Source organism: Chenopodium quinoa, unplaced genomic scaffold (assembly GCF_001683475.1).
Source record: "Chenopodium quinoa cultivar QQ74 unplaced genomic scaffold, ASM168347v1, whole genome shotgun sequence".
NCBI lineage: Eukaryota > Viridiplantae > Streptophyta > Magnoliopsida > Caryophyllales > Amaranthaceae > Chenopodium > Chenopodium quinoa.
The window spans coordinates 3,661,684-3,689,682 of NW_018744502.1; the positions used below are offsets into that span (position 1 = coordinate 3,661,684).

Genomic DNA, 27,999 nt, shown 5'->3' on the forward strand with positions numbered 1-27,999 from the left:
GTTTGGTGAATTTCTGATTGTTGTAGATGAGGATTAGTTTGATTGTATTTGAGACTTGCGAAATAGAATTGTCCAAAGGACTCGTATAGACAATGTTTGACTTGACCAACTGACTTGACCAAGCTTGAGTTCATACGACATGACATGTGTATGACTTGTGACTGTGTGTGTATATGTATAGTTTGAGTGTGCGCAGACACCAACAACTGAAAATGCAAAAAAATTTCAGTCATTTTTTGTCATGAGTAGAGGGTACCGACTTTCTCCCGAAAAAGAAATACGTGAAAAATGAAGTAAGAGTTTTAGAACATCACTCGATAAAAATTTTGAATTTTTTTTTTAACTTTCCCACAAGAAAAAAGATGAAAAATGGAAGAAGTATTGTACTTCCACGCCGAGAAAATTTTGAGAAAGTTTTTGAACTTCCTCAAAAGAAAAGACATGAAAAAGGGAAGAAGTTTTGAACTTCCTCGTTGAGCAAAGCCAGATGAATCACATGGATTTTCTTCTTGTCAAATTGAATTGCTCGTCTTGAAAATATTATATGCATGATGAATGTTCGTAGGCCAGGAGACTAATTACATCATGTGACACGATCAATGAATGCACTTAGGTCATGAAGCTAAGCACAGTATAATCGTAGTTTATTGTTTATGTATGCTGTTTAGTTCAGAAAGCTAAGCATCATATATAGTATACAATCTTGGACGTTGCTTAGGTCTAGAAGCTAAGCATGTATACGATGATAATTGTTGAGCATTGCTTAGGTCAGGAAGCTAAGCAAGTGTGATAATGAATCTCAATGAATGTTGCTTAGGTCAGGAAGCTAAGCACAATATGGAACAACAAATCTTGATGAATGTTGCTTAGGTTAGGGAGCTTAGCACAATATGTAATGTATGCAATGGTGAATATTTCTTAGGTCAGGAAGCTAAGAAAGTATTCATTGATGCTTTTGAACGATGATGATGTTTGGTGAATATTATCGTGAAGCATGCGTGGTGCGGGAATAAGATTTCATGATAAGGGGTTCCTAAGGGAAGGAGGATATGGCCATGAATATGTGAATGAAGTGTGTGAAACTGATACTAAGGCTGGCTGCAAAGGCTATGGTGATGGAAATAGATGTGAGAAGAGTTAAATACGATGACTCTTTAGGCTAGGTAAGCTAAGTGATGTAGGTTCAAGCCCCCAAGTCTAGATCTATATGGGTAGGGTAAGCATTGGAAATTTTTTGACTCGATCATGCATGAATATGAATGTGAATATGGCTGCACCTCGATGTGAGGTTGCCTACGTATCCGTTAGGAATCAGGCCAAACGTAGCTCTAGCCAAACTTTGCACAAGTGTATGTATACCTCAAAGAGGTCTTTGGAGGGTTGTTATATGGTTAAACTAATGGTTTGAAGAAGAAAAGGGAAAAAGGCTCAAGACCCGAGAGAAGCCCCCCAAGATGTGTATTTGTGTATTTGAAAAAAATTTGAATTTTGCAAGTTTAAATTTCACATTGGTTTTTTTTGTTTTGACTTTTTGTTCTTTGTATTCTTTTGAATCAATGTGGGTAATCTCGGATTATGCGATCTATCACTCTCTTAATATTCATGTTTCCCAGGCATGGTACCAAGCACTCGATAAGAGATGCAATTCGAGGTGTGTTCATATCAAAGACATTGGAACACTTGCCCTTAGACATTGTTTTATTTATTTTTTTATTTTTTATTTTTAATTTTCTTTTGAATGTTGCACAATTAGGTGAATGTGGGTTAAATAAATGAGGCCAAACATTAGACGAGGCTCAAAGTGGTTAATGAAAGAATGGAATATGTGTTCTAAATGGAGGTGAAAGGGTTGCAAAGGTGTCTCCAATCATTAGCGTACCTTGTGTTTAGTTCGGCAATTGATTTTTGTTTTTTAAATGGATGAAAAGTGCTATGATCGAGATTTAAAGGAAATAATGCTCATTTTATTAATGGAAAGAGGTGAACGAAACATACAAAAACACATAGAAACTCATAAATGGGATAACCTATGCTAGACATGAATGGGGAAAAAGGAAATGAATGATAAAAAGAAAACATCATGAAATCTTGCACGAAGGACTCGCCGTGCGCCTTATCTTTACTTCTTCTTGCCGCCAGGAGGGAAAGGAAGTTTGTGAGCATCAAATAGATCCTGGATGGCATCTTTGACCTCTTCCTTGATGAAACTTGTAATGAGCATTGAAATTCCACTTAGCACTCCTTTCTTCAGGTTTTGGCTCTAGGAATGGTTAAATAGGTGTAATCAAGCCTTGACTATAGAGGTGATCAAAAGTAGCATCATAAGTCATTCCCAAAGGGGTGCAAGTTCTTTTTTTCTTTGGGAGAAGAGCATCAAGAGATAAAACTTCATTGAGATCAACTTGGCTTATATTGTTGGTAGTATTTTTGAGCTTAGAAGACGAATAAGAAGGAAGGTCGTTCTTCATGTTTTTCCAAGTGTTATTGTTATTACTACAAGCGGTCTTTGTTAGCTCATCCTCAATATTAATGCCAATATTGTATACAGCTTCAAAAGTGTTCAATGGCAAGAATTTGAGATGTTGCCTATACATGTGAGTCAAATTATGGATAAAGAGACGAACCATCTCCTTTTTCTTGGGGAGGATCCACCAAGAGTGCATTTGTTTCCCTCCACCTGTTCAGATAAGCGGTGAAGACTTCATTCTCTTTCTGTTTGTGAATGGAGAGTTCATGTTCAGAAGGTCTAGCTTGAATGTTACACTTGTAATGATTCATAAAACTTTTAATGACAACTTGTCAAGTTGCAGTGTGCTTGGCATCTAGAGAATAAAACCATTGTTGGAAAGCATGCTCTAAGGAGAAAGGGAACACCATAGGGAAGAGTGTTACATCTAGTTCTTTAAGAGCCATAGTTGCAAAGAAAGCCTTCGAATGGAACATTGGGTTGTCAGTAGGCTTGAACTTTGGTATATTAGCAGTGGAGAACTTTTCCAGGAGCTTATCCTTCATAGCCAAAGAAGTGGCAGGTTGTTCCACATAGGTGAAGTGCTCATAAATCTTGCTCAGTTGCTCTTTCATCCTGTCAATTGCAGCAACAGTGACCTTAGTTTGTTCCATGGTATTGACTTGGGTAGTGAGTTTTTGCATCATGGCAGAAAGTGCCTCGATGGACTTGTGAATGCCCTCAATGTCTTCCTTAGTGGCCATTAGAATGAATTGAAAGTAAACAGGAGATGGTGATGGAGATGAATTTCGTGGAGACGATTGTGGTGGTTTCCTTTTACGCCTCTTAGGTATAAGAGGTTGTTGTGGCAGTGACTCGAATCATACCAATCTATCCCTGCTTCTTGACCAAGTATTGTGAAATAAAACAAATTCATTTAATGATTTGACTCATCATTCCAAATAGGAAAGAAAAAGAGGGAGGAGACTTTTTTTTTTGAAAAAAAACATTGACAAGAAAACTCCACTCATTCTTTATTGTGATGGAAAAAGAAGACACATGCATGAACCTAGTGTACGGTCATAAACGACATGGTGCACGACTCGAGTCGAAAATAAAAAAGTGGGTGGACTATACATGACTCATGAGTGATTAAGTGATGTTATAAGACTCGTGGTATGATCGCATGGCTAGACATGTAAAACAGTGTCCAAACGACTGACGCTCGGACCAAAAAAAGCACGGCAGACCAAAACAGGACAGACTGGACTATTCCCTGGGCACCGTGACACGACACTACTGTCGTGACACGGCAAAAAGCACCGTGGTGCGGTACAACTTGCCATGACACGGTGCTGATTGCCATGGCGCGACAGTACTGTCGTGGCACAGTAATTAGCTCCTGGTTTTGTTTTGTGCGTTTTTTCAAGTTTTTGTCAATATTAGAGTTTGCGCTAATAACTAAGTGAGTACGGTCCATTGACATTCATTAGAAATAATCCCAACACCATAGACGAAGAACGAACATTAAGGTTAGGATTAAACAATCAAAGATGCACACATAGGGCACGTAGAAAAAGTTCGCAGCCTATGGTCATGATCTATGTTCCACTATGGTCAAGTTTATTTGGTGTCAAAAGGGTACCATGATTAAGAGTTTGGACACGTTAGGAAGGCAACCTCCCTTGAAGGCGTATGCCAACGGGCGGCTCCGCAAGTTCGTGATTAAATCAAACTCGACTCCAGGGTTTGGGCGGATTTAATAACTAATAACTCGGATGAACCCTTATTGTCATGAACATTTTCGGGTTGATAGAGCTTAAATCCCCCGGGGCTAAAACGTATGTAGAACACATACAGTTATTTCGAAAAAACGAAGGAAGCTAATAACGAGAAAATTACAGAACCACTGGAAAGATTTCAGAACTGCCGCGACACGGTAGGAGTTACCATGTCACGGTACAAATTGCTGCGTGACGATAATCTGTGTCGTGTCACGGCAATTTTTCCGTTGCGCGGCAGTCAGGAAATTTGACCAGTGCCTTTGTTTTTTCGTTCGCGATCAGGTTATTTGATTTTTTCTATGAGGCGAACCTAAATACGACATTAAAACGTCAATGCATATGCAAAAAAAATGCCAAATTAATCACAAGAATACGATTCAAGAATCTTTCAAGTCTCATCCAATCATCTCAATTAAATACCGGTCACTCAAATTGATAAGTAACCAAGAATCCTCCCTAGAGGAGTCGCCAAATTGTAGGCGTCATTCGAAGTGCGCCTATTTAAGCATGTTGTGAATATGCTTGGAACTCATAGGAAGTGGGAATTGACATACGATTAGGGACACGATTAGGGACAAAGCAAAGTAGGGAGCCGCCCACAAGTTTTTAAGGAACTTGTAAACCGTTCACGGATCATTTAAGGCAACCATGAGTAAGGGAAAACGATAGGCAACAATGATTGACCCGTGAAGGTTACACCCCATTCATAATCCATGAGATTACTAACTCCATATGGTTCAGAAACACAAAAGGATGATAGGGGATGATGGTACAAAGTTAGTCATGGAGTCACATTCGCCCGTATTGGCCTTTACTGGATTGTTATTGTGAAAAGTATTCTTGCGATATCAAAGACACACAAACAAAGATTCAATTTACTCCAAACTATTATTAGGCTAAATTGATTGAATGTCAATGCAACACATAAATCTAAAATATCATGATCACTTGATTAAACAATAAGATTAAAAAGGAACCTAAACCGGTCGTCCAAATTATCTCATTAGGCGTTATATTCAATTACATATTCCCTTTAAAAATGTAATATGGTGATCATAAATATAATAAAAATCAACATCAACATTAGAAGCAATTCAACAATAATAATAACGATTAGTATATGAAAAACATAATAAAAATCGTTAGAAATATAAAAGGAACAAAAGGAACATGATTCCTTACATTGATTGCTTTTTCTTGCAATTATAAAGCAATAAATGCGTTAGTAACTTCAAAGAAAATAATAAACAACAATGGAAATTAAATTTAAATGAAAGTAAAGTTGATTTGGGGCCAAACCCTCAAACAGTTCTACCTTCGAGTAAAGTACGCACTCCGGGGAGTGCTTAAGGGATGTATTTTGAAAGAATAGGGAAGGCTAGTGTTTAGGCTAGAGCATAAGAGAGAAAGAGAGAATTTCTTGGTGTATAAGAGGGAAAGAGAGAATTGTTGGTGCCCCAAAACTGATGAAATCAACCTCGTATTTATAGAGGAATTGTAAGGGGTGAAGCACAGAACCTTAGAATTGAAGCGCCGCAGAAATTGAAACCCTAGAAATTGCCGTGTCACGACAGGATTTGCCGCGACACGGCGCAAATTGCCGTGACACGGCAGAGATTGCCGTGGCGCAGTATTTCTGCCGTGACAATTCTCTTTTCCATAATCCCATCCAAATTCATTTTAATATTTTACTTAAGCATTAAGCACGTGATAATTAGGCGTCGTTTCAACTATTCCGGACTGATTTCAGGCTTAGGGTTTTATTATTTATTAATTGGGCTTAATTAATAAATATAACAAAATGAATTAAAAAGGGTTTGGGCTAAACTGTGAGTTGGGCTTAGTTTGAATAAATGTTAGTACTGATTTGTTGACTGATTTGTTAAATGTGTTTGACTAAATATGGGTTTTAAGTACTCCTGACATAAATACTCAACACGACCAGTAATGGCTGTGTAACGTTGTTCATCACCGAGTTTGATTTTGGGGAGACATTTTTAGGTGTCTACACACGTTTTTTCCTTTTCATTCCTAAAATTAATCCACAATCTCAATCAGATTAAACAAACCACTATTGCCAAAAATTTCACTTTTATTATACGAACATAAACTTGATAATGAAACAATAAAGAACTTATATTCTCAATTTGACGAATAATTCAACATTCACCATTTGTAGTTAAAACTCAACAATTCTCAATTTAGCAAACAATTACAATGCCCAATTTAATATCAATTTTCAACTAAATTTTTTTTGCCAAATTATACAACTTTCCATGAATTTCAAACCCTAATTGTGTAGAATATATAGCAAATCATCAGTTTCAGCAAAACCTGCACTAATTTGATAAATTATATATATAAAAAAAAGTAAGCACAAAATCAACCCAACAACTCATGGAGAATAAGAAATTGAAACTTTAAAATTCAATATTTAAATATGAAAACTAAGTTCGCTGAATTTGAAAAGTGAAAGGTGGACGGTGGACACTTAGACTGATAAACGGCGGCTGGAGAGTGCTGGAAACTGCAGACGTTTGGTCTGTGGCAGCTGGTGGGTCGAAACGGAAGAAGGGCAACAATTTACTTTTCGAAGAGAGAGGAAGAAAGGAGGAAGGAAGAAGCACTGTTGGTCTGTTGTATCCAGTGAAAATCGAGCAAAAGGTAAGAATTTTTTATTTTTTTTTTAGATTTAAAACTTCATTGTTTTTTGAAGTGTCACCTGCCCCACCGTGAACAAGGATTGGTCCGCTACTGACTATGAACATATAAATGTCTACTACCTATATTTCATAGTTTTAATTATTATTTGCTCACTTGCTGTATGCAATTAGAGATAGGGCTTTAATTAGTTTAAGAAAATAATAGATAAATTAAAAGAGAGTGTTTAAAAAGGTAATTTCAAATGATTTTTTCCTTCCTAAACCCTAAAACATTCTCTGTTCTCTTTCTTCAAATCTAGCCACTGTACTTAAACTTAGGGGCTGCCATCGATTTCATCGCTGGTATGTCCTAAATTCTTCTTTAATTAACTTAATGTCTTTAGCCAGTAAATATTACCAACATAATATGTTGATTATATTTCATCCCTCCATGTAGGGTTTAGTCGGTTCCCTCGTGGTGGGATTTTTAGTATTGTTTGTTTGTTTTCATGTGTGTAGGGATAAAATTTTGAAAGATTTGTCCTGCAAAATTGTGGAATTGTGTAGTGTTTGTTGGTATATGGGTGCAGATTTAGAAGATCCGTCTAGCAAGTTTGCATGACTAATCAAGTTTTATCCCTTTCGCGACTATACTGTACATCAATAAAGCTCCGTTAAGAACAATGCAAATAGATCTAAAATTATTCAGGAGCTGTTTAACAGTTATGCTATTAGTTTAAAGGTGTTTAATACTTGTGCTGACAATTTAGATCTCTTAAGCAATGATCGTAAGTGTCGAATGACTATTATTATTTAATAAAATCACCCCCTTATTCCATTCAAGAAAAAGAGAGTGTGTAAAAGGGTGGGTAGGTGAAAAAAAGGTAGAGAAAGTAAGAAAAAGTAAGTGAAAATGTATAAATATTGTGAGGTAAGAGAAATGAGAAAATACAAGTACCTCAACGTGAGATACATGATATGTATCTCAAAGGGGCAAATTTGTCATTTCCAGTGCAAAATTTGGGATAATTTTGTAAAAAAACTCTCTGCATTTTCAAGCTATAACATAAAGTTTCAATGGAGCATTGAAGAACATCAATCGAAATGGAAAAAACTTCAATGGAGAAATGGAAGAGCTTCAAGGGGCTTTAATGGAGGACGACCTAAACCTTTCCCGTAAGGGTTAACCTTGCCCTTCTTTTCTCCCTTTTATGTTAGAGTTTCCGTTTAATCGGCGGCGAAGTCGCCGATAATATGGTGATGACAGTGGTTGTTCACGACCCACTTCTACGGAGGAGGAAGCGATAATATGGTGGTTAAAGTGGTTATTCACGATCCACTTCTATGGAGGAGGAGGAGCATGAAGAAGATGAGGATGAAAAGATGGGGCAGGAAGAAGATGAACATAAAAGAAATAGTACAAATTTTTTTTTTTAAAAAATCATATAATTCCTCTTATTTACAAATATGTCATTTTGAGATAGTAGGTCTAGCTCAAGAGAAATAAGGTAATACAAATGAGTTTGCCAAATAAGGAAAAATTAAAAGTTTTGAGATGTTTTTAAATGGACGGACATTAATACTTCATCCGTTCTTTTCCAAAGTATAATTTAAACATTAAATTTATGTAACTATATAATATTGTCGCAATCATAACAAGCTAATAACATGTTGTAAAAGTGTATATCGAGATGAATCTAACAAAACTATTTTACATGACTATGATTTTTTGTATGTGTAAATTACAATTGTGGTTAAAGTGGAGTATTTAAATAGTGTCAAAATGTTGCAATATTAAATAATTACACAAATTCCAATTGTTAAATGGTTTTTAGTATGTTCTAAATTGTTTAATTAATCATGTCCAATAAAGTCCAATAAGGTTTGATTGGGACAAATATATCTCAATTTGGTTTGATCACTTCTAATTCGGATTTACTGAAAATTCTACCTTAGTCGTTTGAAAAATGACTACCACAATTATTATAATTGGATGGTTGTGATGTAATGATTTTTGAACTATTTTTAAATGCTAAAATTAACTAAAATTCATTTTCCTTATCTTAGGAATTCAATATGAATTTTGAAAATTATTTATTCTATTTTTTTTTTCAAATTAAATTATGAAATTCAGTTTTAATTATTAATAAAACAAAAAAAGCAAAAAAATTTTATCAGAAAATAATTAAATTGATTTGTAATTAATATTAACATTAAAATATAATTCAAAATTTATTAAATCTTAATCGTTCATTTGTAAAAATCATGGTTGTTATTTTTCAAACGACAACCATAGAATCATCCACCTGCTACTAGCTTTAATTTTTCGGAACACTTTTCATTTTGATTTGTTTCTGAAGTATTTTAACACTTTGTAATATTCAAATTTTGGACTTTTTTATAATACTAATCTAATCCTCTTACACCACAATCTTTCATATTTCCACCCACAGTCTCTTAATTTATCCATATTTTTATGCTCATATATTGTTTACATTCCCTCTCTAACTTTAACAACATTTTTTCTTACTCCCACCTACACTGTCAACTGTTTTCTTAAATTTTTTTCTAAATGTATGTAGATGTTGAGATCAGATGGGAAGAGAGATAGTATTTACTTTACTCAAAAAATAGCACATTGTAAACATAATATACGTTCATATATAAAAACCTTATTGTACTTCCCCTTTTTTTTTTTGGTTTTCGATTCACTTACCGTAGATACCGTTAAAGAAAAATTTGTAAGAAATTAAAAAATAACATAGACACCGTAATACGGAAGGTGAGTGAAAGTAAATTAGTAAATTAAAATTAGAATTGAGTGTGTAAAAAGTTGAATGAGTGCAAGACAAAATTAAAGAAAGATAAAGTGTGGAAAGGTGTATGTAACTTGGGAAATGATTTTGGCACACCTCTATGTGAGAGCATAGTTTTCTATGCTTTTCTCACATAAAGTTGTGCCAAAATTAATTAAGGGTGTGTCAAAATCAATTTTTGTAATTTTATGGGGGTAATATGGGTATAATGGTAAATATATTATGCCAAAAATGGAATAAAATGAAGTGTGAAATAAAAAGGTTACAAACTCTCTTTATTGTCTCAATGAAGAGTTCCCTTTGTCCAATAAAAAAAAAAAAAAAAAGAGTTTCCTACTTACCTTTCCTTTTTTTGGGTGGGGCTATACTAGGATGCATCCATCTGTGCTAATGCACAAGATGTATCACATACCTCTATAAGAAAATGATGTTGCAAAATTTTTGAAGTTATGTGAAACTAATTTATTAATTTTTTTTTAGGGTAAGAAAGGGGGAGTGCACCGAATAAGAAATTCAAAATTATTAGGAAGCCTGTCCTTAAAAGTTGTCAAAACAACATTTTTATGATACAAATTAATTAGAGAAGCACTCAAGCAGAAATAGAAAATGTTGTAGACACATAATCTGATTACAAGCTCCACCCATCCTTGAAGCAATAATAAATATGTTAGTTAATAACTATATTATTATGTTATTGAAATTCATATATATATATATATATATATATGTAAAATTGTACGGGAGACCAGCAGTATATTTTCCACTAAACTTGTGAAACTCATTAGTTTGTAACTTATGTCCAAACTTTAATTTGTTACATAATTATTTATAGCCTTTTTATGTTATATATGAAGCATTAGGGGTGAAATTTCGGTTTTTGGTGTGGTTTATAGTCTAAACCGAAACCAAACCATATTAATTCGGTTTTGGGATCTTTGAAACCACACCGCACCATGTTCCTATTGAAACCGACCGAACCACACCATATAAAATTCGGTTTTTTTTTTTTAAAATACAAAACAGAATCACACTGCAATTTTTTGAGCCTTATTTAGGCCTTAATTTGCAGCTTTTGTGGGCCTAATTACTCAAATTCTGTTTTTTTGGGCTTGATTATCCAAAAATAAAGCAAACTAATGTCAAATAGCAAATAATGATATAACAAAAACTAAATTTTAATGAAGAAATGATAGTGACTAAGTCTTACAAGGCCATAATTCGGTTTGAATTTCGTTTTTTTCACTTTTTCAAATCCTAAAATCGAACCAAACCGTAAACCGCAATTTTTATTTTTCTCGAACCGCATCGAACCATATTAGAAAAAAACTGCACCGCATATCTAATTTGGTTCGGTTTGCGATTCGATTTGGTTTTAAACCGCATTAGTTTCACCCCTATAAAGCATATTGGACGTTTGATGTGACCACCAGCCCCTCCTCCACTTGGCTTTTATAATAGTGATATATGCAATATATTCACTCGTTAGTTTATTTCCTCATATAATGAAGTATAATTTATTTGGAAATAGAGGGAATAAGTTTGATATCTTTATGAACCCTATAAATAGAACTCACTACTATACCTACTGTAGAACATAAGTAAACCAAAAAAAATAAAAAATAAAAAATAAAAAAAAAAATAAAAGTCTAGATAGGTACAAATTTTGTTAAATTGCCTATAAACGTACATACATAAAACAACTCTATGCCTAGTGGAAGAGATTCACTTGTTGTAGGACAAGTGATTGGGGATGTTTTGGATCCCTTTATAAGGTCGGTAGCTCTAAGAGTTGTCTATGACAATAGAGAAGTCATTAATGCCAGTGAATTTAGACCTTCTCAAGTTGTCAATCCACCAATGATTGAAATTCAGGGTAATGATCCTATGGCATTCTATACTTTGGTAAGTTCAACTCCCAATTCATATATGTTATATATAAACAATTGCTATTTTTTGTACCTTGGTATAACATGCCACATACCTTAGGTTTGTGTCATCTACTACCATATCTCATTGCATTTTATCAAAATATATGAAGGTTATGGTGGATCCTGATACTCCTAGCCCCGGCAATCCTACCGAAAGAGAATACTTGCATTGGTAAGTAAGAACAATTATTTTGTTAACCTTGATAGTATGTTACATGCTGCCTGAGACTATCTAAAACAGTGATCCCACTAGTGAATGCATACTACGTGCCCACTTCATGAACCCTAACATGAGGTATGTGTCATGGTGGCTTGTCTAGTGTCTAAGTACTTACTATTCTGATCTAGATGCTTAATTTTGGTTGCACCATGTATGTAAACTTGGACATGCATAGTATAATTCGTTAAAAGACGAAAATTTTTACCTACATGTTGTCACAATTCATGTATAAGAAGTTGTGGAGTGAAACGATATCATATTAAATTAATTGTGTAGCCAATTTACTAAATTAATTTATTTAATTTGTAGTTGGGGCTATTACATACGGTCATTAGGCCAAAGTTGTGGTTAGTTAAAAAATAAAATACTTACGGTACAAGTGGGATATATATTTTTAAAACCAATACCTGTAAGAGTCTCGTGAGGGAATCATATTATATTTATGTAAAACAAATTAATTCAATAAACATGTGTTATAAAACGAATCTTACATGAGTGGTCTTACATGCTTAGTTGATCGAGTCTTACACTTATTTATAACAAATATTTATGTAAGTAGTGTTAAATAAGCATGTAAGATAGTCAATGTAAAATCGGTTTACACTTATTTGATCAAGTTAAATTCCATGATCAAAGTTCAATGTCGTTTCTATCTTTTCTAGGAGACCGATTTCACTACTAAAGTCAATCTCTCCACTAAAAGAGACCCCGTTGAAGGTTCAGGCTTAAATGCTTTAAATTCAACAATTTTTTATTTTTACAAATAATTTAACAAAATTCTTCAACAAAATTTCAAATGTTCGACTGATCCTATTGTTTAAACTTATTTTTTCTTGTATGTAGTCCATGTTCTAGAAGAAGTAAGTTGTTCAAAACAGTATCACATATATTCTAAATCTTAATTTAATTTAATGCTCTAAAAACCAAAACACTATTTACCTTTGTAACAAATAATATAATAATAGTAACAAGATTCTTTTATATTCTTTTAAGTTTAATGTAACTAGCTAGAAGATAAAAAAAAAAAATTTGAAGGCCGTGATATTATTGTCACTCTAAATCCTGTTATAAACAATTTATTATACTCGTAAATTAAAGGGGGATTTGAATTTATATTCTAAAATATGAGCATGTTGCTCAAAAAAAATTCTTGGAGTGGCTATTACATAAACTGATTTCATTCACCTTTAATTCGTACCCTCTTTAGCTAAATTCAAATAAATAATTGTAAATTAATTGGGCAAAATAAAATGATAAAAACATATCCTACGAGTAATAGATTTGAAAAAAGTGATATGCAAATAGTTGAAATGAAAGTTGAAAAAGGAAGAATTAAAAGTGAAAAAGCAACTAAAAAGGTTAGTGAAAAAAAAGAAAAAAAAAAAAAAACGAAGAACTTGTATCTCATGCCATCAACTTCGCAATCCAACATGTTTTAAGCAATTCCGATCCGATCCGATCCACCCACTCTCACTCATCAATCAAGTGAAGTTACGTAGTACCCCATTTTCTTGAGATTTTTAATTTAACAAATTTCAAAATATTATTTTTAAATTTTTTTTTTTTGAATAGGCAATAAAGGTAGACTGGTTATATATGTAAATTACCTTATACTCCATACGAAATACTTCTTTCTACATAAATAAAAATTGGAGCAAAATACAAATAATAATTATTTAAAACTAAGCCAAATTAATAAAATATTATGAAAAAATAATATGAAATTATGTAAGAAAAATCTCATAATAATTAGATCAATGACCCCGAATATTGATATTTCATACTCATGCTTTCATTAATTATTTTTTTAATACAAAAATGTTTTCAACTTCCTTCGATTTTTTAGTTACATAACTTTCCTAAAAGGGAAAATTTTGAATTAGTAACATCATTTTCCTTTTTAACTAATAAATTCTATCTATATCTCTCCTACCACACGGGCCCCATTCATTTTTTTCTCTCTACCTTCTCTACTCCAAAAAAAAAAAAAAAAAAAAAAAATAGAGGAAGTAAATTACTAGTGTAAAAGTTTCATCTCAAAAAAAGTGAAACTTTTTTAAAAAAATTTGTTTATGAAATATCACTATTTCTAATTAATAAATAGGAAACCTTTTTTTTTTTTTTTTTTTTAAATTAATTTATATATTGCAAATAGCAATATCGGAGGTAGTATAGTAATAAATTTTTGAGGATAATAATATAGAGTTGGCATACTGTAATAAATATTTATTTATTTTTTTTTTTAATTTGAAAACGTAATAAACTTTTATTATTTCACATTTTTTTTAGTTTTTATTTTTTAAAAATATTTTTTCTCTACCATGTAACTGTAAATTGCTCTTTTGGATCACTGATATTATAGACTGCAATATACTAATATAGTTAAATTTTTTAATATTCAGGTTAGTAACTAACATACCGGCTACTGGAGGCATTAGTTTAGGTAAGTCAATTTGATACTGATTTTGAATGTGTCAAATAAATCGGACATATTGAAAAGCACGCATGCAACTAATATGTTTTTTTTTTTTTTTTGGTAATAAAGTGTGTCGGTCCTTTTTTTGAAAGAGATGCTCCTTTAAGAAATTTCATGAAATACCTTTAAATTTAGTCATGTCCACGTTCACCTTATTTCAAGATTAGAGTTCTAAGGTAAAATAATATTGACCAATAAGATCAAGTTAAATTTAATAGGGGCTTATTCAATTCACCTTATTTTTATTCATTTCAAAAGTAATAAGTTCAATTAAGTTTACATAACTTCATTTAAGTTTAGATAATTTCAATTCAGGAAAAATAAGTTTTGATAAAGGTTACCCAAATACAAATTATAACGTACTAAAATAAGTTTTAATAAGGTATAATAAGTTCAGATAAGTTTATATATGATAAGATTAGTTTAAATAAGTAAAAATAGGTAAATAGAACATAACCTAAGTCTATACTAATTTATTCAATTTTAGTTTTGAATTTTAACAATATTTACAAACTTTAATTTGCTAATATCTTGTCTAATTACTGTTGACTATTTTGGTATGCAGTAAATTATAAGCATGCATGTGAGAAGTTGATATATAGATCGATTTTAATGTATATTTTCAAAATATCATTTTAAAATAATTTTTATTTATTAATAATTACATACATTAGTTGTCGAATTTAAGAATTGATAATGGTGTTAAAAGAAATCTGTCAACTAAAAGAGAAAGTATAGTGATTAATAGTCAGAGTCCAATATTATTATTTAAACTATTTAGTTGTAATCTTATATTATTTGAATTAATAAGAACAATTAAAACTATAAATAAGTAAATATAAAGTGTGAATAAAAAGCTTTATTTTGTCTATGGAAATTATAGGAATATGATGTCTCAAAAGGTAAATCTATTTTACATCTCTTCCTATTGACGTGGCTCTCTTTATACCCAAAAAAGTATTTTGCATCAAATAAAAAGGTCTCAATTTCCAATTTTTGGTTAAACTTATGAGTAGATGAGTAACATGTTAAATAATCAATTTAACCAAAAACTTAAGCTCATGGTTGAGGTCTAGGAATATGTTTTATTTTCTATTACGCTCCCTCACATGAGTGTCCGTTGAGCTTGAAGTGTGTATGCAGCATGGGCTCTTGTCATACCCTTTACTTAATATTCCACTTGAAAGGAGAGGTGGATGAGATTCGAAACCGTAACCTTTGTATCACGCTGACTTTGAATATTGTTTTGAGGCCTAGGAATATGTTTTATATACTCTATCATAACATAATATAGTTATTAAGGTATCAACTTTGATGTATATATATATGTTGTTTTAAAACAGGGCAAGAAATCGTGGCATACGAAAATCCAAGGCCGTCATTGGGCATACATCGACTTGTATTTGCTGTATTTTGTCACTCAGGGAGGCAAATAATCGGTGCACCAGGGTGGCGTCCGAATTTCTTCACTAGGGAATTTGCCGAAGTTTACAATCTTGGCTCGCCTGTGGCTGCAACATACTTCACTTGTCAAAGAGAAGGCGGTTACAGAGGAAGGAGGCGAAGCTAGGCTTGGAATAATGAAGCGTTAAATTCTGCTGTATTTGGAGCATCATGCATTATGCATTTTATCATTATGTTTAACAATAAAACTATCATGTTGGCTATTCTAGCTAGTTTGGTTGGCTTAAGTTCTCGAAGGTTTTTGACCAGAACCTCGTGATAGGTTAGAGGTGTAAGCACCATGGTTATCGTGTGTTTTGGTCTGTGTTTTTTCAGTATTGTTAATATTGAACTAAATCAAGAGATTATAATTAAGGTTGTCAAGACGCAGAAGGAGAACTTGGCTCCCCTGTTCTAAGCTACTTACTATTAATCTTGAGGCAATACGTGAAGGAATTATCTGCTGATCAAGATGCCAAATAAATAGGATTAATTAGTAGGGTGAGAGATATTTTAGCTATTTTAGATGGTCATAGTATATTGCTAGAAACCAAATCGGATCTATTGGCTAATTATTTAACAAAGTATGCTCCTACCTAAAATTGAGTCTATAAGGTTAGCATAAGATTATTGGAATAGCTCATCAAAAGCACACTTAATTCCATTATGGTGGCCAGTCAAGGCTTATGCGAAGTACTGTTGAGAAATTAGGTTTTGATGATTATAAACTAATGATGATTATCTATCTAACGTGTATGTTAAGTTGTGCATAGAAAGAGCAAGTTATGCTTGGAACAGGATACAAGGAACCTAAGTAATGATAGGTATATATGTAAGGAACTTGAGCAATATAGGATAAGCAATAGAGGAACAAGAACAACGATAAATGTTATGGTTGATAAGCATGATGATGGCTAAGGAACCATGAAGGTAACTATGTAAACATGTGTTTGCATATGTTAGCTTCATAAGGTAAGTATCCTGTACATATATAGGTCATGTATGTGTAGGAGTCTTTTAATTTAGTTTGGTTTTCTTTACTGTTTTTATAAATGAAAAAACTAACCTTCTGAGTTACTTTGTTATCCTCAGAAGTTTGCTCAGTTTGTCATCATTAAAAAGGGGCAACTTATTAACCCTTATGAGGTTTTGATGATGATGTTAAGAATTGAGCAAACTTCCATTTAATAAGGATTTTCTAGTGTTGTGATGTTTGCAGGTTCAGTAAGCGTTGAGGGCTGAAGTAGGAACTGAAATAGAGGAACTTTAGAGGATCCATGAGGATACAAGTAAAGTTAGAAGAAGAGTTCCAGAAATGGAACTTCCAGAAGTTTCTTAACAGGAACTTCGAAACGGGTTGTAACGACCTGGTTCCGGTGTAATGTTGGGGAAAACCCTAAGATCCAGAATATATCAAGACTACAGGATTCCAGAACAAGAGTTTCAGAGAAGCAACATGAAGACAGAGAAATAGAAGTATATTGCTCTAGGATTCATGTAAGTATGTTGGACATAAAATTCGGTCTGGAACAAGTCTATATAGAACCAAGGTGGACTCCAAACAGTCAATGAAATTAGAGTAACTGACTTGTCAGGAACTCGAAGACTGTCAGAGTTTAGGAACCTAATAGGAACTTAAGTATGCACGTCGTTAAAGGTCGGTTTTAATGATATATATATTTACCTTATACGTGCATATCTTTTAGGGATTTGGTTTTACTGAATAAAGATATTTATCTTCTAATTAATCCCTTTTGGAAAAAGATAAGATTGTTTAAAAAGTATTTAAACAAAAAGATAAGTTTTGAATAAAGTCTGATTTTATGCTAAGTTTATCTTATTATTATTGACAGTTTTTATTCTTAACAAAAAGATATATTTTCGGAAAACTGATTTTTAGAATATATCTTTTAAACTTATCTTTTCAGAAAATCTATCTTTTTCAAGATGAAATGAATATTTCGAGTGTACTATAAATATGCTCATATGTATTCATTCAAAGTTGAGGCTGACGAAGTGTAGTGGTCGTGCTTAATGGTTTTATCCTTCACCACGAAGCTAAGTCAGTCCTCCTGGTCAAAGTTCCTATCAGGTTTTTGGTTACAGTACGTCTAGTGAGTTCCAGACAGATCTTGAGTGTTCAACATATTAGTTTTATCTCTTTATTCATAGATATGTATTTAGGGATATTCGATGAGATCTTGTAATGGGAAAAAGGGTTTTGAGTGTTTTGTATTTTGGGGTGAGATTGTGAATTCTCTTAAATTCACGCTTGTGTATGAGTTTGAAATCTGGTAAAATTCGAGTGGTAGCTGTGAGTGCACAGTGAGTGAAAGGAACCTGAGAAGTGTCTTGGGTCACCTAGGAAGTTTCCTGGGTAAAGGGAGAAAAAGGGTCCTGAGAAGTGTCTTAGGTCTGGTAGGAAGTGTCCTATCATAGAGTCAAGTGTCCGTGGCGGAACTTGCAAAGCAAAGGTCTGTGTAATAGGTTGTACTAGGAGAGTTGCCTATTATAGTGGAATTTGTTTATAAGTCCCAATAGGGCCGAGGTTTTACTTCCAGTTAGGCACTGGATGGTTTCCTCGTAAAACTTGCTTTGTGCTTTAAGTTCCTTTACGTTTTGTTTTTAATTTCCGCATAAGTTTCGCGATTGGAACCTACTACCATTCACCCCCCCTCTTGTAGTAGTTCATCTAAAATAACAATTGGTATCAGAGCAGGTGCTCTTGATAAACCGGGCAACCCCGAGGAGCAAGTTCCAGGCTAGGATGGATATCTACAAGGAATGCAGTGAATGGAACTCAACCCTAGAACGTTCCGAATACCACGTGAAGACCAAAGTCTGCTTGTGAAGCAGATGTGATTCAAAGATGAACATCTTTGAGGTAAGTGTCTCGTCTTTGAAGTCTTGATTATATGCATGACATTAAGTGTACAAGTTCCTTGTAGTATTTCTAGTTAAATTTTGGATTTTGTTTTGAAAGTTTGCAAATCAATTTTGTGTAACCTCAAATTTGATTTATAGAGTGAAAAGTATTTGTCAGATTTACAAATTGATTTATTTTAAAGAATCGGTTTACTGGAAATAGTTCAAGGAACGTATTATGTAGAATTATGCATATTTGGTCTCTTGGAACCTGGATTATCCCTGTATGGAAACTTAATTCTTTGGGCAAGGTAATGAACGTATATTTTGAATATTTTCCAAAGAATGACCTTATCATGTGTATGTGTTTTTCTGAATATTTATTATGTAGACACATGATGTTTATTGTTAGTAAAGATAGTTGGTTTAACCGTAGTTGTTTTAATTATGGATTATTAATGTCTATTACTAACATGAAGGTACCCAATATAAATTGGGTAACCAAAGCCAAAAGATGACTGATTTTGCAGGCTAAGTGAGTGGAGACAACTTATTAATAATGATGATCTTTGGTTGTTTGTATATAAGCAATTATGTGCAAATTCCTCTCACTAGAAAGCCTTTATAAGAGGTTTGTAGTAGGTGAATCGACAACATGAATAAGTGTGTAAGTTGCCTATACATCTCTCTGTAAATATTGGTCATGTTCTTTTGGTATGTATTAATCCTTCACAAATTCCAATTGAAATTCAATTCCCTAATCTTATGAAGGTTATTTGTGAATGGATGAAAAGAGAAGTTGTTTGGATGTTTATAATGTATATCATGACAAACTAACTTCTCTTCTAGCTTTGTGCAAGTTATTAATGATTGTTTTATAGGTTTGTCCATTGAGACAAATTGGTGCGTAAAAGTTTGTTCCATTAGGAGCTCAGTGCTTAAATTGGTTGGAACTTGGAATGATAAAACGAATTAGGGATACAGGAATAACAAAGCTTCTATATCAAGGTGCTATAGGAGTTAGCGTATACGTTCATGTAAAGATTCTTGTTCAAGTTCCAGTTAAGTTCTTATTATTCAAAGTTCCTTGGAACAAAGCATTAATTCCTGTAGCAGACTATTATGAAGGATGATGAGTTAAGATGATTATCTTTGACTTCGTGTTGGGGATTCATCATTTCGTTGATGGAACGACATCTAAAAGGGAGTATTCTTACAGGAACTTTATGTTTTAACACTTTTATGCTTTAGGTTTTATCTACCTCTTTTGACTAACCTACTGACATTTTAAAGGCACAAAGGAATCTCTTGGGTTGTGATTTTTCAGGTTATATCTTCAGAATGAATATTTGAGGAAATTTGACAAGGTGTTGAAGAACTTGAGATTAAACCAACACGTTCCTCTACCCAAGATACAATGGTCAATAGGACCAGAAGGGCATGTTCCAACCTAATATCAATAGGAACATGAACAGTTGAAGGTGCATAGTAGGAAGGAACTCGTAGTATCTCGACAGCGAGGTTCCAAAGGGATGATGATTGTCAAATCAAGATATTTCCTGCTATAAACCTACAATGGAAGAGCTTTGACTTATAAGACTAACACATAAGGTAAAATTGTTGCATAACAGGTGGTTAGTAAGTCAAGTTCCTATACCATTGTGAACATTTTTCTTGTCGAGTTTTTGATGCACATTTTGGTGTTTTAAATGCTTGGAACTCTAGATGTTTTACGAAATAATTCTATGCTTCAAACTGTAAACATGTTAATCTTTTTATGCTTGATAAACCTAGTAGGAACTTGATAATAGGTATATGTATACGTAAGTTCCAAACAGGTAAAAACTGAGAAGCATGAGGATTAAAACATGTTATATTCTCTTTCAACATCGGGTAGATGGTAAGCAACACTAATCCATTGGATCTCAGTGATATGGATTTGTTTATCATGTGATATTTAACGACTAATTGAAAGATATGTCTTGTTTATAAGTAATGAACGCAAATGGACACTTGGTTACTTTTCTTAATAGAAGAGATGATGAACTGTTTGTTGAAAGTCTTTTCTATCACGGGGTTTGTTGCTAAATGTTCATTATTTATGAAGTTATGGATCTAACAATGGAACCTAGTTCCAGTCATGTTTGATGTTTGTAGTAGGAACACAAGATTGACAACAAGTTTCCAACTTTGAATCATGAAAGACATGAAGAGAACAAAGTTATATGCTAATGGTCTTTGCAGGTTCTTTGGAATAGTTTTCAATGTCTCTTACTACATCATCAACACTGAAGCAATAGATCTTTGATTAACAAGACACCCTATGTTCCACTTAGGGATGTTTGCTGATAGAAGTGCCAAGGCGATTACCCATAAACGCCTAGATCAGTAAAACAAAAAGAGTTTACACTATCATGTTTATTGTGCAATATGTGAACATATTTTGAGACTAACAGGTTTGTTCCCATCAAGCAGGTTATAAAAGATGAACTCACATGTTCTTGTAGAACTACCTGAGTTCCTAGTAAAGAAATATGTCACTAAGGATAACAGCGAGGGCTAGCTACACATGTTGAGGAACTTTTAGATGTTAAGTTCCAACTCATGCAGCAAAGTTCAATGAACTCAATACAAGAAAGCAAGTTCCGACGAAGTTCCAGAACTGAGATAATATTTGTTCCGACCAGCAAAATCTCAACAAACTATGGAGCTACAGTGTCTTATATGCATATGCAACTAAGACCAAGCCTCAAGATATTGAAGCATTTGAGGATGGAGCTTGAAGGTTAGATGTGTAACAAGAACTCAATGAGCTTAAAAGGAAGAAGGTGTTTGTTACATCCTGAACCTATTCTAGAACACCTAAAAAGGGTCGGAGATTAAAAAGGGTGTTTTAGAAAAAGCTTGTTGAGTAAGGCACGTGATTGGAACAAGGCCATGTTGGTTCTTATAGGAAACAACCAATACAAAGGTATGTATTGTTTTTCAGGAACTTGTTGTTCGTATAGCTAGACTTGAAGGTAATTGAATATTATTTTATCTTGCTGTTTATATGGGATTAGAGTTGTACCACATGGATGTCATGGATGTATTTTTTATAACTTTCTGTTATAGATGTCTATGTGGAACATACTCTAGGATAGATTGTTATCCAAATTCCTTCTTGAAAATTGAGCTTTAAAATTGTCAATTTTTGTTTTCAAGATGGACTAAGGTATTAGTTGTACTTATTTACATTGATTATATTTTTGGTACAACTAACGAGCCATTGTGCATTGGTTTTTGATGATTCTATGATGAGAAAATATATTTGTAAGCATTAACCATTGACAATGGAACTTGAGTTAGAAGTGGAAGTTCATATTAGATTTGATCATCAAGGAACAAAACAACCACTTCAAGAACTCCAAGGTAAGCCATCATATCAACAAAAGTTTTAAAAGTTATATTTTTACTGGTTTAAGACTACATAAGATATAAGTTCCTGTTCACATGACGGCATTAGATGAATTGAATTGATATATTTTTGGTATGAATGCAATATGTGAATTTATGAATTGATTAACTTATGGTTCTGTCTTAACTTGTCATATTCTTGTATATTGCTTAATGGAACAAGACTTGATGAAACATAACATGAGTATAAAGTATTTTTCCCTTAAGTTATGTCAAGTTGGGGTTCTTATGCATGTTAAACTTGAAGTAAAGAATGTACGCTTATTGTTTATGTGTCGCACTTAGTTCTTGTGTTGTAAAAGACATATTCACTTGCCTAACAGTATTAGAGGTCTCATAATAGAACTATGGGTGCTGTCAAACACGAAGTTCCTAAGTTGTCAAAGGAACAATGGAAGAAACTTTGATGGAACAAGACAGGTAAGTTCCCAGACCGTTTGTATCTCACCCGTTTAAATTTCAGAGGGAACTAACCCATCTATTAGCCAACTTTCAAGCATCCACACCATATTTCTTCGAATTCAACATTATTCAACAACTTTTAGTTGTGTGTCCGTGTTGCGCTATACTTATTTCATATTTTCATATATTCGGAATTCTATTGACCCTATTTCCTTATCTTTTCATATAGCCATACTTCTTATTCTTAATTCCCATGTGCTCTAAGTTTGTTCATCATCTTTTTATGGTTCAATGAAACGTGAAAAAGTGATTACATGTTGAGGGGGAAGTTGAAGAAAAAGAAAAAAAAGTAAAGCACTTGAAAAGGAAGAAGAATGGTAAGGAACTCAGGGGGAATAAGGTAGGAACCAAGAAATCAAATTGGTTCATATTTGGTTGTGGAAATCAAGTGTATGAGTAAGTATTTTCTTCATTTATTTAAAATGTGTTATTCTAGGAAAGCATGCAAAAAATTTGTATAATGACACCCTTTAAAAAAAAAAAAAAAAGAGAAAGAAAAGGAAAAAGGGTGATCAAATATTTAATTTCCTGGGTATCTATATATGAAGAATGTTGACTATGTTGATGTCGTGCACTCGTATACTTGGTGAGCTAGTGAAGGAACAATAATAAACGACGAAGGAACTTGATTATGATGAAACTGAAATCTATTTAAGTTCCAGTATGGAGAATGTTCCTCAAAGAAGTTGGTGGTTAAGGTAAGGGAACTTGGTTATCAATTGGCAAGATGAATATGTGTTGTGTTCAATAGGAGATTCAAGAGTTTGAGATAAAGTACAATGTGGCGGTTCTCATCTCAAAAGGTTTAAACGAAGAACACAATTTCCACTTCACGTTCCCTCTACTTATTTTGTTCCATATGCTTCTTTATATATCCTTTAAGCTTGCGCTTTAATTGGTCTATTCATGCAATCCATTTCTAACTTTTTAGCTCTGATCTTTACTTGAATTTTAACTTCTTATTTGTCAAGTTCAATTAAGGGTTTTGAAGTTGGGCCTTTGGATTGTGAGTTGGAAATTAGTGTGGAAATGGTATCCGTGTTTGAAAAGTGAGTACCTTGAGGCTTTTAGGAACAACAAGTGTTTAACTAGTATATACTTACTTATTATATGGTGGTAGGTGTGACATATGACTTTAAGTGCATATAATTTACCAAAAACAAACGTGTGGAACAATACCCTTTTTGATAATGACAAAAGGGGGAAGAATATGTATGATGCTTATGGTATGCAGTAATTAAGTCTAAAGTTATTACATCATGATTGTTGAAAGTATTTATATATTGATAAATGATGTGTATTGCTAAGTTCCTAACTATTAAGTTCTTGTGTATGTTCTTAACTTGTTTAAATGTTATTTCCTTGAAAAACTAAGGGGGAATAAATGTACAACGATTATCCTTTAATATGTGATAAGCAACATTAGTTTGTCATCATCAAAAAGGGGGAAATTGTTGAGAAATTAGGTTTTGATGATTATAAACTAATGATGATTATCTATCTAACGTGTATGTTAAGTTGTGCATAGAAAGAGCAAGTTATGCTTGGAACAGGATACAAGGAACCTAAGTAATGATAGGTATATATGTAAGGAACTTGAGCAATATAGGATAAGCAATAGAGGAACAAGAACAACGATAAATGTTATGGTTGATAAGCATGATGATGGCTAAGGAACCATGAAGGTAACTATGTAAACATGTGTTTGCATATGTTAGCTTCATAAGGTAAGTATCCTGTACATATATAGGTCATGTATGTGTAGGAGTCTTTTAATTTAGTTTGGTTTTCTTTACTGTTTTTATAAATGAAAAAACTAACCTTCTGAGTTACTTTGTTATCATCATGCTTATCAACCATAACATTTATCGTTGTTCTTGTTCCTCTATTGCTTATCCTATATTGCTCAAGTTCCTTACATATATACCTATCATTACTTAGGTTCCTTGTATCCTGTTCCAAGCATAACTTGCTCTTTCTATGCACAACTTAACATACACGTTAGATAGATAATCATCATTAGTTTATAATCATCAAAACCTAATTTCTCAACAATTTCCCCCTTTTTGATGATGACAAACTAATGTTGCTTATCACATATTAAAGGATAATCGTTGTACATTTATTCCCCCTTAGTTTTTCAAGGAAATAACATTTAAACAAGTTAAGAACATACACAAGAACTTAATAGTTAGGAACTTAGCAATACACATCATTTATCAATATATAAATACTTTCAACAATCATGATGTAATAACTTTAGACTTAATTACTGCATACCATAAGCATCATACATATTAAGAATTCTCAGAAGTTTGCTCAGTTTGTCATCATTAAAAAGGGGCAACTTATTAACCCTTATGAGGTTTTGATGATGATGTTAAGAATTGAGCAAACTTCCATTTAATAAGGATTTTCTAGTGTTGTGATGTTTGCAGGTTCAGTAAGCGTTGAGGGCTGAAGTAGGAACTGAAATAGAGGAACTTTAGAGGATCCATGAGGATACAAGTAAAGTTAGAAGAAGAGTTCCAGAAATGGAACTTCCAGAAGTTTCTTAACAGGAACTTCGAAACGGGTTGTAACGACCTGGTTCCGGTGTAATGTTGGGGAAAACCCTAAGATCCAGAATATATCAAGACTACAGGATTCCAGAACAAGAGTTTCAGAGAAGCAACATGAAGACAGAGAAATAGAAGTATATTGCTCTAGGATTCATGTAAGTATGTTGGACATAAAATTCGGTCTGGAACAAGTCTATATAGAACCAAGGTGGACTCCAAACAGTCAATGAAATTAGAGTAACTGACTTGTCAGGAACTCGAAGACTGTCAGAGTTTAGGAACCTAATAGGAACTTAAGTATGCACGTCGTTAAAGGTCGGTTTTAATGATATATATATTTACCTTATACGTGCATATCTTTTAGGGATTTGGTTTTACTGAATAAAGATATTTATCTTCTAATTAATCCCTTTTGGAAAAAGATAAGATTGTTTAAAAAGTATTTAAACAAAAAGATAAGTTTTGAATAAAGTCTGATTTTATGCTAAGTTTATCTTATTATTATTGACAGTTTTTATTCTTAACAAAAAGATATATTTTCGGAAAACTGATTTTTAGAATATATCTTTTAAACTTATCTTTTCAGAAAATCTATCTTTTTCAAGATGAAATGAATATTTCGAGTGTACTATAAATATGCTCATATGTATTCATTCAAAGTTGAGGCTGACGAAGTGTAGTGGTCGTGCTTAATGGTTTTATCCTTCACCACGAAGCTAAGTCAGTCCTCCTGGTCAAAGTTCCTATCAGGTTTTTGGTTACAGTACGTCTAGTGAGTTCCAGACAGATCTTGAGTGTTCAACATATTAGTTTTATCTCTTTATTCATAGATATGTATTTAGGGATATTCGATGAGATCTTGTAATGGGAAAAAGGGTTTTGAGTGTTTTGTATTTTGGGGTGAGATTGTGAATTCTCTTAAATTCACGCTTGTGTATGAGTTTGAAATCTGGTAAAATTCGAGTGGTAGCTGTGAGTGCACAGTGAGTGAAAGGAACCTGAGAAGTGTCTTGGGTCACCTAGGAAGTTTCCTGGGTAAAGGGAGAAAAAGGGTCCTGAGAAGTGTCTTAGGTCTGGTAGGAAGTGTCCTATCATAGAGTCAAGTGTCCGTGGCGGAACTTGCAAAGCAAAGGTCTGTGTAATAGGTTGTACTAGGAGAGTTGCCTATTATAGTGGAATTTGTTTATAAGTCCCAATAGGGCCGAGGTTTTACTTCCAGTTAGGCACTGGATGGTTTCCTCGTAAAACTTGCTTTGTGCTTTAAGTTCCTTTACGTTTTGTTTTTAATTTCCGCATAAGTTTCGCGATTGGAACCTACTACCATTCACCCCCCCTCTTGTAGTAGTTCATCTAAAATAACAAGTACATCTTTAGAACTTTTGGAATGCTCTCCAACTACACGGAATTGGATAAACTCTCTGTCAGTAATTGTACTACATTAAGGGCAATAACAAGTATCATTCTGAAGGTGATATCGTTGGCATTTGCTTTACAGACATCTGATCTTAAAAAAAAAAAAAAAAAAAAAAAACATACAACATCATTATGATTGGAACTTTTCACAGGTCAACTAGTTTGGCTTAGCAGGCAAGACCCCTTAGGATTGATTCGGGGGGGGGGGGAGAGCGGGGGGAGGGGAGAAGGTAAGGGAATTCCTGCCACAAAATATCTCAAATGGGGATTGATGTCAAATAGTACAATCCTCACCAATAGATCAAGTATGTACTTGTTACTTGATACGAGTAATAAACAAATAGTAAACATCAGTTATATATAGAACATACTGTAGAATTTACGTACACACAATTTCATTTCTTGGATAGAGTTAGTTTAAATAATCTGTATATAGAAAGGAAAAATATATAAAGTAACAATGAAAGTTTTAAATAATATGATAATCAATCTAGTTCGACGAACACAAACTTTACCCTGACCAATTTTTCAAGCACAAATGTACTTGCAATACAAAAGCCATAGCAAAAACATAAGACATCAATACATGTTTTAGAAAATCCAATATTCAAAAGCCATACAAGTAATGTAGTAAAATAAGTTGGAGAAGAAGTTGGTTCATCTGTCACATTTACTTGCCATAAACCTTCTCATACCCTGCCATTAAAAGAAAAAAAATAAATAAAAACTAACCAATGGTCTTGTGGAAAAAGTACAGATGACATTAAACATAACCATTTCTAACTGATCAAAACATAGAAGATGAACTCAACGACCCACTTCAATGCTAGTAGAAGTTATTGAAGGGACACTAGAACTAGCAGAATGTACAGGCACATGGTACGTAGCAATGGGCATTTTGGGTGGAAGGCTTGGTAGAGTGGTCTCAAAATTTAGAACTTGAATGACTTGTCTTACAGACGGCCTCATAGTATGATCAGGATGAGCACACCATAGACCGGCCATCATCAAACACTCGGCCTGCTTAGCATCATAATCAGTCCCTAGTCTCTGATCCACCGCAGAAATTAAGTCACCTTTGCCATAGAGATCCCACACCCACTCGATTAATCCCTTTTCGTTACTAATATCCCCAGGATTCCTTGATTTGTGTCCGGTGGCAATCTCAGGTACGACAACACCAAAGCTATATACATCCGATTCTTTACTAGCCTTCGCTGTATTCATATACTCTGGAGTCTGGAGCCATGTATCCTAAAGTTCCTGCTAAACCTGTTGTTTATGCAATGAGTTCATGGTCCATTAGCCGTGCAAGACCAAAGTCACCTAGCTTAACATTAAAATTGGAATCCAGCATTATGTTGCTGGACTTTATGTCGCAGTGCAACACACACTGCTCCCACTCCTCTTGCAAGTAAACCAGCCCTGAAGCGAGCCCAAGAGCTAATTTGTATCTTACATCCCAAATCTTCCATAGTTCCATATAC

At 33.4% G+C, this 27,999-nt stretch overlaps 2 protein-coding genes across 2 annotated transcripts; one reads left to right on the forward strand and one right to left on the reverse strand.

The window, feature by feature from the left end:
• Window positions 1-11,041: 11,041 nt before the first annotated feature.
• LOC110698003 (protein TWIN SISTER of FT-like) lies at window positions 11,042-16,049 on the forward strand. The gene is made up of 4 exons (XM_021875401.1): window positions 11,042-11,590; window positions 11,727-11,788; window positions 14,239-14,279; window positions 15,656-16,049. The coding sequence occupies exons 1-4, from the start codon at window positions 11,393-11,395 to the stop codon at window positions 15,880-15,882; spliced, it is 528 nt and encodes a 175-aa protein (XP_021731093.1). The 5' UTR covers window positions 11,042-11,392; the 3' UTR covers window positions 15,883-16,049.
• Window positions 16,050-27,319: 11,270 nt separating this feature from the next.
• On the reverse strand, window positions 27,320-27,739 carry LOC110698234 (L-type lectin-domain containing receptor kinase IX.1-like). The gene has a single exon (XM_021875631.1). It carries the CDS (start codon window positions 27,737-27,739, stop codon window positions 27,320-27,322), a length of 420 nt encoding a protein of 139 aa, XP_021731323.1.
• Window positions 27,740-27,999: the final 260 nt, after the last annotated feature.

Excerpts from the sequence above, each read along its gene's own strand:
- LOC110698234 (XM_021875631.1), bottom strand. The coding sequence starts at position 27,739 with ATGAATACAGCGAAGGCTAGTAAAGAATCGGATGTATATAGCTTTGGT.
- LOC110698003 (XM_021875401.1), top strand. The coding sequence starts at position 11,393 with ATGCCTAGTGGAAGAGATTCACTTGTTGTAGGACAAGTGATTGGGGAT. Across the intron at positions 11,789-14,238 it reads GAAAGAGAATACTTGCATTG|GTTAGTAACTAACATACCGG; the intron begins GTAAGTAAGAAC and ends TTTAATATTCAG. Across the intron at positions 14,280-15,655 it reads TACTGGAGGCATTAGTTTAG|GGCAAGAAATCGTGGCATAC; the intron begins GTAAGTCAATTT and ends GTTTTAAAACAG.